The sequence below is a fragment of the Primulina tabacum genome, chromosome 5 (genome assembly GCF_025594145.1).
Source record: "Primulina tabacum isolate GXHZ01 chromosome 5, ASM2559414v2, whole genome shotgun sequence".
Taxonomy (NCBI): Eukaryota; Viridiplantae; Streptophyta; class Magnoliopsida; order Lamiales; family Gesneriaceae; genus Primulina; species Primulina tabacum.
This window is the reverse complement of record NC_134554.1, coordinates 10,243,613-10,258,313: the sequence shown is the minus strand read 5'-3', so window position 1 is coordinate 10,258,313 and position 14,701 is coordinate 10,243,613. Positions and strand designations below refer to the sequence as shown.

The 14,701-nt window shown below is 33.8% G+C and overlaps 2 protein-coding genes across 2 annotated transcripts; both read left to right on the top strand.

The window, feature by feature from the left end:
- The first annotated feature begins 1,601 nt into the window (after positions 1-1,601).
- Positions 1,602-2,717, top strand: LOC142544738 (protein VACUOLELESS GAMETOPHYTES-like). Its single transcript, XM_075651773.1, has one exon. The coding sequence runs from the start codon at positions 1,650-1,652 to the stop codon at positions 2,523-2,525; it is 876 nt and encodes a 291-aa protein (XP_075507888.1). The 5' UTR covers positions 1,602-1,649; the 3' UTR covers positions 2,526-2,717.
- Positions 2,718-6,583: 3,866 nt separating this feature from the next.
- LOC142544737 (delta-1-pyrroline-5-carboxylate synthase-like) lies at positions 6,584-12,420 on the top strand. Its single transcript, XM_075651772.1, has 20 exons — positions 6,584-6,777; positions 7,943-8,014; positions 8,148-8,251; positions 8,409-8,511; positions 8,682-8,843; positions 8,973-9,250; positions 9,377-9,527; positions 9,637-9,801; positions 9,957-10,034; positions 10,199-10,288; positions 10,539-10,625; positions 10,710-10,796; positions 10,869-10,965; positions 11,060-11,163; positions 11,238-11,313; positions 11,415-11,565; positions 11,661-11,729; positions 11,831-11,897; positions 12,091-12,161; positions 12,258-12,420. The coding sequence occupies exons 1-20, from the start codon at positions 6,727-6,729 to the stop codon at positions 12,352-12,354; spliced, it is 2,160 nt and encodes a 719-aa protein (XP_075507887.1). The 5' UTR covers positions 6,584-6,726; the 3' UTR covers positions 12,355-12,420.
- Positions 12,421-14,701: the final 2,281 nt, after the last annotated feature.

Here is a 14,701-nt window from a genome sequence, read left to right as displayed (position 1 = left end):
TAAATTTGGCCCAAAGTAAAAACTCAGTACAAAAGGTAAAAGATCGTAATCTGAGTGGAGAATTGATCTATTTTGAAAGGGAGATCACATAGATGTTATTATCCAACTAGCCCAAACTTATCAGTTGGGTAGCGGAGGGAATGACTAGGCAGAAATATCCAGGAAAATAGAATAAGGATCCAATGAACACTAAAGATTCCAGATTTAATTTCTCATTTAGCTATATTTTCAATTCCCTGTAATTTCATTTTGTTAGTTTTAAAGATAGTTTAATTTCTAGGGATGTCGGAGTGTACAATCCGGGTTGGGCTACTTGAACCATTTAAATTATATAATTTTTAAATTTTAATCATTACACAATAAAAAAACCCCTTAAAAATTAATGAATCGTCTAAGTTAATTTTCAAATAATACTTTATTTTCTTACATATAATATTTCATATATGTTATTGATTATGCTAATATGTGTATCATATATATTCTATGTTATTTTTTACGTCTCGAGGTAATAAGAGGATGTATCGTTTGCTTGGACCTTCGTATCTTCTTTCCACTTGTCAAGAAGTCCCGCCTTCTATCTCTACAATCTGTTACTATATATTAAGTTCTTAGGATGGACACATTTTAATTTTAGGAAAAATTGCATACACTACTCCCCTAAAATATCGAGATTGTTGATAATTCTCTTACACATACCTCTGAAAACACATATTGACAAAGATGCGTATACTCAAGAATTGAAAAAATGAGGATAAATGAATCATTCTCTTCGTAGAGAGTGTTCATTAATATCGAAATTTAACAAAGATATTCACAATATGATCACAAGAGACCTACTTCATAGAGGAGTAGGTCTCTTGTGAGATGGTCTCACGAATCTTTATCTGTGAGAGAGGTCAACCCTATCGATATTCACAATAAAAGTAACTCTTAGGATAAAAAATAATATTTTTTCATGGATGACCCATATAAGATATCTGTTTCACAAAATACGACTCGTGAGACCGTCTCACACCAGTTTTTGCTCCTCTTATAATTCTAATTTATATTGCTAATTGCTATATTTATTAAGTAAAAAGATCGATAAAAATCATGATATAGTAACAACCTACAAACTCGTTCCACTCATATAATATAAAAACAAATAGATCTTGAATTATTTAATAAATTAAATTATAAGACTCCATTTGAAATCTTCAAACCTAACAATTTTTTAGTTCGAGACTTTTGCTTCATTATAATTATAAAAATCATTGGCCATGTGACTTTTAAATTTATTGGTATTATCACGTGAAATTTTTATTTGGAAAGATAACATTTAACTTCAAACATGTCATGACATGTAATATATATTTCACCAACAAAATTTAATTTAATTTTTATTTTTTGAGTAACGATAATAAGTATTAATAAATTTTTTTACGTAATACCATGCTTGCGATCCAAGATCAACTGTATCTCTGCCAATCCCGCGTCTTTCTCAAAGTCAACTATACCACTACATCTCAAGTCTTCGTCGTTGTTTTATAGTACTCTGCGCTGTATACAAAGTCTCCCCCTTAAAAAAATCAAAGTTAGTCTTTGTTTACTGCAACCTCTAAAATGCATAAAACTTTGTGAGTGTCCCTCGATATTTTCAAACCTTTTCCATGGCTCCTGTACCAAAGAAATCCATCACAGACGACCATTTCACCCATCCGGGCCATTCACTAACCCCAGTAAATAACGATCGAGAATACTTGTGCGATGGATGCAAGACCATGGGTAGCGGAAAACGATACCGATGCATCGTCGGTTGCGATTTCGATATGCACGAATACTGCCGCACCTGCCCTCGTAAACTCTCCAACTTCATGCACCAACATGAACTCAGCCTGGTGATGCGGAAGGCCGAAAGCCAGCGCCAGATCGATCGAACATGCAACGTGTGCTTGGACCGTGTCGAGGGCCTGTTCTACCGCTGCAAAGAATGCGAGTTCGACGTGCATCCTCTGTGCACTCAGTTGCCACAAGAGCTGCACCATGCTCTTCACAAGCCCCACATTCTTACCCTCAAATCGTCAAAAACTCCAGGGTTCTGCGCCGTCTGTAAGGGAGCGTGCAACGGCTGGAGATACAGGTGCGGAGCCTGTAACTTCGACATCCATGTGGAATGCGTGCTGGTGCCTATCGTGCCATGCCCAAAACAGCAAAGCGCAACAGGTACACAACAGCGGGGTATTCCCATGTTCGATCAAGGGATTCCTTACCATCCGCCGCCGCAGTTCGCGTCTTATTTCGGCTACGGGTTCCCGTATTGCGGTCAACCTGGTTATAACCATTTCCAGCCAGGCTATATGATGCAACCTGGATATCCGCACGGCATGCCTATGCATTCGACCAGTTTTTGGCCACAAACGTATCAAGTGGCTGCAAGTAATGGGGGCTCGCGGCCAGGGAAATCGATGTTTTCTGTTGTTGGACAGCTTGGATTTGGAGTGCTTTCGAATATGATATTTGGAGTGGATTTGACATCTTTCATTTGAGGTTGAGTCAAATTAATGTTTGTGAAGAAGTGTAGAGCGTGTTTGATAAAATGTAAATTTTTGGCTCTGCTTTTGTTTATTTTTTGTGCTGCAGTAAGATTTAAGATTTTATATTGATATTATTATGACATATGAAATGCTTTTTCCTGTTTGATTAAATGTAAATATGAAATATAATGATTCTTTCTTTCTCTTAAACATATGAGTGGCCTTTAATGCACTTTCAGATTTCCAATAATATATTTTTGTTAAGGTTTTGTATATATCTTCAGATATCAACCACCCCTATCAAGTGCCCCAAGATGTTTTATTGTAAGCATATTTTTCACTTTTCTCTACTCATATAAGTGAGGAACATTTTTCTAAATTTAATATGTGTCCCAAAATCGAACCAAGGCCTCAAGTTCTATATACAGTGTAGATGTAATATTTTTTCTTTCTGTGGATTAGGATGGATAATTAGCATAAATATAGCAAAGTATCCTCTTAGTTGTTTTTCATCAGATAATTAGCACCTAATTGTTAAATCTCTCGTGGATAATTGATAGAAGTAGTGGTGGAACCAAGATTTAATACTTGGGTAGACTAAACTAAGTGCAGATCATAAAATTTATGTGAAAATATTCATAAATGTTTAAAATAAATGTATCAAGGCATATAATGATTTTTCGAACATGGATTTATAATAAATTTTAATATATAGTAATTGAAAATTTTCAATAAATGCACAAATGAATAAGACAAAAAATGAGACATATAAAATAAATTTTTCAACCAAATGATATTTTTTTTCCTGTATCTAGCTTGTAACTTTATGTATGTGTTGTGTGCATGTACAATTTTTTTTCTATATAAAAATTATTGTTGAAGTTAAGTTAATATTGAAATTAGAAACAATTTGTATTCCTTGTAATTATTTTGTTAAAATTTTTAAAAATTGTGCATATAATGTGTCATTTTTTAAGAAATTAATGATGGTGTAGTTTGTTTGTGGAATAATGATAGTATTGTCATTTGGAAATTAATTTATTTAGTAAGTTAACAGTAGTATTGTCAATTAGAAAATAATCATAAAACTGGTTTATAATCTGTTGATACGATCCATAATTATCAAAAGTCGAAACTCTATTTAACAAAATTAACATGAGAAAGTTAATGTTTAAGAACCTGCGGCTACCACACTCGAGGACTGACTCGCTCGGCCGAAGTCACGAGGCCATGAAGTTCTGATATGCCGAGATATATCAGGATTTACACTTGACACTAGTAATTGTCCAAGTCACGAGGTGCAAGCTATGTCAGAACTAAAACTTGGCACTAATCATGGCCGGAGTGGGACGAGTTCCTGAGGTCCAGGTCGGCCCGGGTCCAAAAGCCAAAAATCCTCCACGATTTTGATAAACATGGCAAGAGTCCACTAGCGACGGGGCTTCTTCCCAGATTTGCAGAAGAACCCCTAAGATTTATCTGTACGAAGACTAGGTTTTGATATGGTAAATTCGTTCACAATATTCAGCTAATTCTCTTTACGTATTTATTTTCTTCTTTGATTTCATATTGACTTGAGCGTCCGAAGAAATAAGTCGGAAAACCCTTCCGTCCCTTTTAACCTTCATTTGAGTGTTGCAAAATGAGGAAGGTCGAGCTCTTTACATCAGGAATTTGACAGTTCATCAGGGAGAGTGCCACGTCTACAACCTCTTTTTTCAGGTGTATATTATTTATATAATATTATATTATCAAGTTTGAGGAATCACAAATTTTAATATTATGATAAATTTTTAAAAATATCAACATTACCACTTTAAAATTATAAAAAATATGTTATTCCCTTATCACTATCATATTCACTATCCAAAATTTTTAAAACTATTAAAATATTTTATTTAATCTTTATCCAGATTTTTGAAATTTGAAATAATCATATCATTCATTATATAAAAAATAAATTGCATTTTAAAAAAAATTTAATAGCACCATAAAACAAGGAATAAAAATAATAATAAAAAGATGATGTCAAATTCAAATTTCATCCAATAAAAACTATTAGGCAAAAATTTGTGTGAGACGGTCACACGTGTCATATTTTGTGAGACAGATCTTTTATTTAGGTCATCCATGAAAAAGTATTACTTTTTATTGTGAATATCGGTAAGATTGATCCGTCTTACATATAAAGATTCGTAAGACTGTCTCACAACAAACATACTCAAACTATCATACAATAAGACAATTATATAAGAATACAACGAGTGCATAACTTTGTTAACATGAATAAAGCACAAAGCCCAGTTTGGGCTCCCTCGAGTAGTTCTGCCGGTGGATATCGCTAGCCCTTTAAATTAGCTCTTGACGAGGTTAGAACAATCAATTCACCAACTATATCAGTGTTTAAAAGAATTCAGAATAATGGTTCCGGGTTAGAATAATTCTTATAACTCCAGGGTTAGAAATCATAACATAACTGGGCATTTATTCCTCAATTTTCAAGGCTTAAAATACAATACTGTAGAATTTAAAATTTTCCGAAACTTCATGCTTTGAAACATAACATCAGCTTAAAATTTACTTGATAATCTTGTTTGAAGTAATGGAACACGTTGAGGGTTGAAAGTTGCTTAGAATGAAGTTGGAGCTCGCAGGTCAATTAAAGCCAGAGTTTATTTCGTAATCCGTTTTTAATTTTTCAAACACATAGAACTAAATAAAAAACGAGACTGGTGTGGCAAAGAATTAGATTTGAGTAGTCTCTTCTCACGAATCTTTATCTGTAAGACGGGTAACCCTACCGATATTCACAATAAAAAGTAATAATCTTAGGATGTGTTTGGTTGAGTGGATTAAACAATGATAGATTAATAGTCAAACACTTATCCAATGTTTGGTTAAAATTTTAAGATGTTTTAATAATCATTTTGACCCGGTTTAAAATCCAATTTTGTGGATAACTATTTGATTATTAATCTAACAAATCAAGTGTGATACACTATCAAAACTCAATAAATTACATTTTCTCCTCTTATTTCTTAAAGTGATCAAGTTATTTATTGAATAAAAAGTTTATTTTAGAGTGCTATACGTTAGATGTCGATCCTGATATTTAATATATATCATTATTTAATTTGATTTAAACTTTAAAAAATATAAAGATATATTATTATTTTGAAAAAATAATTTATTTATACATATTTTAATAAAATAATAAAAACTAAATTTAATGTTGGTTATGCTTATCAATAATATTTTTATATTTATTACATTTAATTTTATGATATTTACACTTGTTAATTCAAAGATTATTAATATCTTTATTATTAACATTATTATTATTATTATTTTCTAATATTATGTATTGCTCCCATATGTGTACAACAAATAAGTAAACTTAGCAATGATATAATAGTAAATTTATTAATATTTAAAATTTAATCACATATTCAAAATATTGAACCAAAGAATCATAATAGTATCACATAATATTTGATTAATAATATATTAATCTTGTTATCTATAGTATAATCAATCATTTATTTATCTCATCACTTGTACCAAACACACTTTTAGCATAAAAAAGTAAAACATTTTCATGGATAACCTAAATAAGATATTCGTCTCACAAAGTACGACCCGTGAGACCGTCTCACACAAGTTTTTGTCATTAGATTTTTCTTATAAACTAGTGTACAATTACTTTTGTGGGAAATTATTTTTTTGGAGTTTAGTTAAATTCTTACATAAAAGTATGGAAACTTATATTAAAAATATTTGTGATTATTTTGTTATCGTTTATAATTATTTTTGGATAATGTTCGACTTTTTTTAAACAAAAATAATGATGCAACTATATCAAGTATATGAGTTTTTGAATTTTGAAAAATGGATTATTGCGGTAGTTATCAGGAAACTATATAAATTTTTTGAAATGTAATTTTATGTTTAAGTTGATAGGCTCCCAAAATCGAACCAGTGCTTCCGAGATTTGTACATAGCATAGAGGTAAATTCATAAAAAAATAGTAATAAACATTGATTTTTTATTTTTTATTTTCTAAAAAGAAATCCCGGGTAATATTTGCTTACAAGTGGCGGTTCCTGGATGGAGGTTGCCTCCCGAAGTCCATACGTTCCTAGAAATTGTATTTAACTTATACTCCAGAAAATCGATCAGATTCCTGTGTTTTTACGATCCTAATTCACTTTCCATGGATCCGACGAGAGCTTTTGTGAAGAACGTAAAGCGCGTGGTTTTTAAGGTATTGTTATGCATTTTTAGTGATGATCGTTCGTGAAATCAATTGCACGCCGTGCTTTGATTTCATGTAATTGTAGCTAGGGTTGCATGGAAGCCATTTGATTAACTGATCGGATCTTGTTGTGTGAATTAGGATTTAGAACAATCCAAACGTGGTGTTAATGCTGCTGTTGCATGCTTGAAGCTTTGTATTAAAGAATGCGTGATCCATTATTTGAGATAAATGATTACGTTGAAATCTTTTTTGGTTTGTTTGATCTGAGTAGATGAATGACTTGTAAAATAATATTAATGAACGTAGCAGTTTTCCGGAGAAGATATCTGCATCTGAATTCTTTTGCCTATGAAGATATTTCATCATTAATCATATTTTCATGTTTGTGCTATATATTTTTGGGTACTCATGCTTCATGGTTATTTGATAATATGTTCTCCATAATTTGGAGGACCGCTGTTCTTTGTTTGGGACGAATGAAACTTCATTGTTTACTAGTTACTCTACACACACGATGCGTGTGTACAATTTTTTTATCATTATCGATGGACTAAAGTGAAATTTGACAAATTATGGAGGGACTAAATTGATATTTGAATTGTTGAAATAAAAATAAATAAAAATAAAGTGTGTGTTGAAATTGAAAAAAAAAAACAAAAAACAAAGTGTAATATTATTATCATATAATGGTAAAATTGGAAGATCGTGGGTTGAAATTGAAAAAAAAACAAAAGTGTAATATTTGTATCATATAAGGGTAAAATTGGAAGAAAAAGTTGGTGTCCGCTCTAGGTAGTTATTATCATGTCCTCACACTTAATAATATAGTATATATATAGTATAGATTATCTTATCAGTTGTCCATATGTACAAGGTATATTATTAAGTAATTCACTGGATTCGGTATTTTGAGTATGTATTAAGTAATGAATCAAGAATCATCAACTATTGGATTAATGGAGCCACGAACTGAATTTTTATGACATACTAGACAAATAATTGTCGAATAATTTGATTGCACGTTGTTTCTGGTGCAAATGTGGACGAATTGGTACAAAAATGCTCCAAACCTGTTTCCATTCTTTCTTGGACATTATTTTTGCATTATCAAGCAGATTATATTTGAGTTGAATACAAATGTGTTGCATGTCCTTTCTCGTTTGTAACATAGGTTGGGACAGCCGTGGTTACACGAGATGATGGAAGATTGGCAGTTGGCAGAGTAGGAGCCATCTTTGAGCAGGTATCTTCGATGTTTTCGAGGATTTTTTTTGTTTTTTTTCTTACTGTAATACACCAGAAACAATAAAAAAGGTGGGAGAAAGTGGTCATGAATTGATGTTAATGGACTTGTGTTGTTAATGGTTTTGAATCAGCTTGAAGCATTGAACTCTCTAGGCTACGAAATAGTTTTAGTGACATCTGGTGCTGTTGGAGCTGGTCGACAAAGGCTCAAGTATAGGAAATTAATCAACAGCAGGTGAATTGTTTTTCTTTTCTTCTAGATGGTGACATAATGATAATTTAAACTTTCTAGGGAAGAAGATTATCATTTTGAAAAGGAATTATCGCCGGATTTTGAGTTGGTTACTGTCCATTTTTGGATCCGTTTGGCTGAAGTTTACCCCTATTTGCAGTTTTGCCGACTTACAGAAACCACAAATCGAAATAGATGGAAAAGCGTGTGCAGCAGTTGGACAGAATGGTCTTATGGCTCTCTATGATTCTTTATTCAGTCAGGTAGGCAAGCAATTAGCTTTTAGACTTTCTACATTTTACAAGCATCTACGATTTTAAAATATGTTATATGTATTTCATTTAATGCAGTGGCAGAGTTGATGCTCCATCTATTTGGTTCTATTTGATTTTCTTGCGATGAATACTTAGAAATCTGCTTTAAAATTGTTCAGTTGGACATAACTTCATCTCAACTTCTAGTCACGGACAATGATTTTAAAAGTTCAGATTTCAGAGCTCAACTTTGTCAAACAGTGAATTCATTGTTATCCCTGAGGAGTATTCCGATCTTCAACGAAAACGATGCAATCAGTACTAGAAGAGCTCCGTATGAGGTACTCGTGACCTGTACTTTTCTACGTCCCTCTGTAGTTACAACAATTAGCACATTAATCAAATTGTATCTATATTTAGCGCAAGAAAACTGGGATGTGCTTATGTCAGTAACAAGTGTAACTATGCAGGATTCAACTGGTATCTTTTGGGATAATGATAGTTTGGCAGCGTTATTGGCGCTTGAACTAAAAGCTGATCTTCTGGTATTGTTGAGTGATGTGGAGGGCCTTTACAGTGGCCCTCCGAGTGATCCAAACTCGAAGATGATAAGTACATACGTCAAACAAAAACATCAAGGGGTGATAACATTTGGAGATAAATCTAGGGTCGGAAGAGGAGGAATGTATGCTAAAGTAAAGGCCGCTGTCAGTGCAGCTGATGCTGGTACACCAGTTGTCATAACCAGGTATGACAGTGGTGCATTTTTCTTGGAATAGTCGTTCACGAGGCCTTACGCAATTACACAATTTCATTCTGGATCACACTTGGCCTCTTTATCTTCTCTGATATCTGTGTTTCGTTTTTTTGGAAGTGGCTTTGTTGCTAACAATATTTCCAAAGTGATGGATGGACAACGAGTTGGTACTCTCTTTCACAGAGATGCACATAAATGGGAAACACTTAACGAGTTTGGTGCACATGAATTGGCCATCGCAGCAAGAGAGTGTTCCATGCACTTACAGGTCCAATGCCATACAGTTTCCTTGCCTTTTGTGCTTTTGTATCTTATAATTTCTTTTCAGACAGATTAAACTGTAATATTTCTGTCATCAATTAGTCCATTTATTGCAGTGCATGTCTTCAGAAGAGAGGAGAAAAATTTTGTTGTGTGTTGCAGATGCATTAGAGGAAAAAGAAACTCTCATAAGAGATGAGAACGCTGCTGATATTCGTGCTGCTCATGAGGCTGGATATGATGAGTCGTTAATTTCCCGCTTAGTTCTGAGTCACGCAAAGGCAAGTACTTTTTTCTTTTATCAAGCTTCTCGTTAATCAATACGATGATGAATATCAGTCCATAATTTAAAGCAATAGCAATGTTCTCTATAAACATATTTTATATTTTCCTCTTTGAAGAACTCCTTGTTATTACATCTTCATGTATTCTGTAGATATCTTCCCTGGCAAACTCTGTTCGTACCATTGCAGATATGGAAGAACCCATCGGTCGCTTATTGAAGAGAACTGAGGTAGACATCAAAAGCTTCTGACATATATAGATTGAAAATGCTATAAATTGATGGAGAAAGCAAATGTTTAGGAAGTTATAACTTGTAATTTAGATTAAAAATGTCTCAATTTCATTATATTGGATCAACTTTATGATTTGAAGCCTGACTATTCCTCAATCCAGCTTGCAGATGGACTAGTCTTAGACAAAACGACAAGTCCATTGGGAGTTCTATTGATCATTTTTGAGTCCCGACCCGATGCGCTTGTTCAGGTACCCTCACTTTAAATTAATAAATGAACTATGTTGATTCTGTGTCCTTTTATCATGGTTAACACAAAATTGTAATGCTGCCACCAGACCAAGCTTCTCTTGCTCCCAATTTGTTGGTCAACTATAGCTCTTTCAAATTCTTGAATCATAACAACTGAACTTGAGGCTGTGTTGAGAGACGATTTAATATCAAGAAGCTGATAAAATTTTGCTACTTAGCTGCTAATTTTACATAAATTTGACTCAATAGATAGCTTCACTGGCAATTCGTAGTGGGAATGGACTGCTTCTGAAAGGAGGAAAAGAAGCTAGGCGCTCAAACGCAATTCTTCACAAGGTTCTTAATTTCATATATCAATATAAATATTGATGCCTGTCTCCTTTACTCTGCCTCCGAAAATAAAGATTTCTGTTGTTTTAGGTAATCACTGCAGCCATTCCTGATACGGTTGGTGAAAAACTCATCGGGCTCGTGACTTCAAAAGAGGATATTCCAGATTTGTTAAAGGTAAGGGAAAAAATTTGACGAGAACTATTTGTTATAAGCTATTGACATCAAAACTTGTATTCTACGCATCAGCTTGATGGTGTAATAGATCTTGTGATTCCAAGAGGAAGCAATAGACTTGTTTCTCAGATAAAAAGCTCCACGAAAATTCCAGTTCTTGGTCATTCTGGCAAGTCTCTGGCATGTGAATTTGTTACTCCTTTTACGTTGTAGTTACAAAACAATGGAGATTAATGCCATATGATTTATTATGCTTTGTATAGATGGAATTTGCCATGTTTATGTTGATAAATCTGCGAATATGGAAATGGCGAGGCACATCATAGTGGATTCAAAGCTTGATTATCCTGCTGCCTGTAATGCAATGGTAATTCGAGTTTGCTTTATTTTTTTGCTAATGCTGCAAGCACATTTTCACTGATTACCTGTTCTTTTCTTTAGGAAACACTTCTCATTCACCATGATTTATCAAGCAGCAACGGTTTCCAGGAGCTTGTTCTGGAACTTAAACATGAAGGTACTTCGTTTTGCCACCGAAGTGCCCTTTTAAACTAAAACCAAACACTATTTACAAACAAAATATATCTGTTCAATTATATATCAGATTCATGATTGCAGGTGTGACCCTTTATGGTGGACCAAGAGCAAGTTCATTTTTAAACCTCGAAGAGGTTCAGTCATTTCATCATGAGTACAACGCAAGGGCTTGCACTATTGAAATCGTGGATGATGTGGAAGCTGCCATTGATCACATACGCAAACACGGAAGGCATGCTATTTTTGTCAGTGTTAGTAATATTTGCTCCTTTGTTGAAGGAAAAAAATTGGTGATTTTTTGCTCTATCACTTGTGATGCAATTGCAGTGGCCACACTGAATGCATTGTTGCTGAAGATAAAGAAGTAGCTGAATATTTCTTAAGTCAAGTTGACAGGTACATTCATCATATCACGACCTTAAGTTTTAGAAGATTAAGCTGATTTTCTTTCTGTTACTGGTAAACAGTGAGAGTGACATTTTTCTTGGCATTGACAGTGCTGCAGTTTTTCACAATGCAAGCACAAGATTCTGTGATGGTATGCGCTTTGGGCTCGGGGCAGAGGTAGTAATTCATCCGTCAAATAAATCATTTTTATATAACTAGTTTGTCCCAACTAAAACACCTCAAAACATTTTTTTTCGATGCTGTTATTATCACCTCACCCTGCTGTGCATGAATCATGCATTCTCAGTTCTTTAACACCGCATTATACTTTTTATACGCTTTCTGGGCTTATTTTTTTCTTCTTGCTTAGGTTGGAATAAGCACAAGCAAGATTCATGCTCGAGGTCCTGTAGGAGTTGAAGGACTTCTAACAACAAGATGGTAGAAAATTATTATTTTAACTCTATGTTTCTTGGTTTATGAAATAGATTATCATCGAATCCATGCATGTAAGCATTTTCTTTGTCATGAATGCAGGCTACTAAGAGGAAATGGACATGTTGTGAAGGGGGATAATGGGGTCGAGTATACACACAAGAATCAGGACCTTAATCCGAGAGAGGTTGAAAACTAGTCAAGGGTTGCTTCTTTTTTCATATTTTGCATTTGCAGTAAATTTTGGTCCAATTTAATTCTTTACAATCGATTAGAGCCATTATTTTATTTTTGTAATGACTGAAATGACCCTATTAAAATCATAGGGGAAATAGGGATTCTTGTCTCCTGTTAGTGGAAGAAAATTTGGAGACAAAAGGGGAAATTATGGAGAAATTGAGGGATGGTAAATTCAAAAATTAGTCCGATTGATTCAATTTTATTCGTTAGAAATTAGAATATAACTTGCCTCTACTTTTTGTACACTTGATTTTTCTCATTATTACAATTTGGCCTTTATACTTATAGAGAGGAGCAAGTATGTGACATTTCCAAAATAAAAACAATCCACCCTTGTAACAAGCAGATTTATCTTTTTTTGACAAAAAAATTGGTACAAGTTTATAAAAATCTTGAAAAAATGAATATTTTCTTCACATTCCGTCAACCCAATTTGCAGATTGTAAATTGTTAAGATTCTTTATATTTTAAAAAGTTTGGGCTACACAAAATAAGAAATGAAACATTACTGAACGTTATCTATAGCACTCCACCTTCCAAAAAAAAAAATCTATAGCACTTCAAATATCGACACCTAAGTCATTCTAAATAGAGGTTTGCGAGTCATTTTGGTTCCCACGCACGCACAATACACAATAGTATTACATATTGACGAGATAAATACTAAATATTTGATCAAAGATGAAATGAAATTTGCTTGAATGTTGTTACATTTGCCACATCCACATTTGACATATACGTGCGATATTTGAGTCACCTTTATATATCATCCCTTGACAGCACCAAGAGAATCAAGCACTTGTGACTGGATTTCATCAGAAACATACCTTTTAGTGTCAGGTCGCGGCAGAGAGGAAACGGACAACCTACAATCTGATTGGAAAACCGAGGCGTCAAGAGTCGAAGACCCCCCCAAATCACCGGGAAGCCTTGTGTATCCAGCCGGCGAAGATTCGTCTAGCCATGTTCCTATCCCTTGACCTCCATTTCTATATTGCATTATTGCTTTGCATACAAACGGAATTAGGCCCTCCATGTTTTCTTGTATTGTGTTCTTTATTCTTTTCCAATAAGGCTTATGTTGGATTTATATATAAACAAAATTTCGTTTCGGGTTTGTTACTGACAAGGCCTGATAGGTGAAGCTGGAGTCTGGCTGTTTCCCTTAATATAATATGAGGTATATCAAGAATAAAAAGGGTTATCTCCGGTTTGTTTCAACCTACCCGTGCAGGCACTGCCTGCACGGGCAATGAACGGCCCGGATCACTCTACATGAGTGATCCGGACCCACCTCCCTGTAAAAAAAAAAAAAAAATTGGCTCGAAAAAATCCGAGCCGTTGGATCGACCCCTGCAGGCAGTGCCCACAGGGGTAGGGTCGACCGAACCGTTGTCTCCGGGGTGTTCGGTTGATGGAATAATAGCTTCTTAGCATGATTTGCGGGTTATTTCATTAAACTCAAAATTTACTCGGTATACAACGAAAAATAGATGCAGCAGATTTTTATGTCATAAAAAAATGGAAAAGGGCTTAACACTTACGCACGAACATATGGACACACAATATTTGAAAATTCTATCTTAAATCTGTGGGTTTGACGTTAACTATCATGTAAATAATTTAGCTTACATTTAAATCTTTAATGAGTAAACGATTTACGCCTTGGTTTTTGATTGGCCCATTATTAAATTCAAAATATTCATTCTGAACCCTTAATAGAATTTTAGTCAGCAAGCACAGTGTTTTCTGGATCTACGAATTTAATAAGCCAAAAATTTTGCACAATCAGATCATATGTAGCCTTCTTCGTGCCTGCACGAACCCCGATGATGGAATATTTGACAGATAAGCAAATCTCTTTTAGCATCCGTGTATAAGATTTTTAGAAGTCGATCTCAATTTGTAATTTAATGATTTGGATAGTGAAAGCTGTATATCGTATAATATAATGGTCACCTTTTTCTCTAGTCATTACGGCTTAGGGCAAAATTAATTACTTTTTAATTAGACCGCAGAGATGAGGAATATGTTTTTTTGAATAAAACAAGATGTATTTTGTTATGTTTTTTAAATCAAGTTCTTACAGTTTCACAGTAATTATGATGTATTTTAAATATATCGAAATAGAGATCATTTAAAAATTAATTTCTCAAATCAATTTTTTTTTTTTCACCAAATCAAATTATCAATCAAATAGACGTGTCCGTAGAATGGTTGCCTATCATATCTTGTTATGGTCACAAAATAATGATCTTTCATCAAATAAAGTAATGTTATCGCATCTAATCCGCTAAACTCTTAGG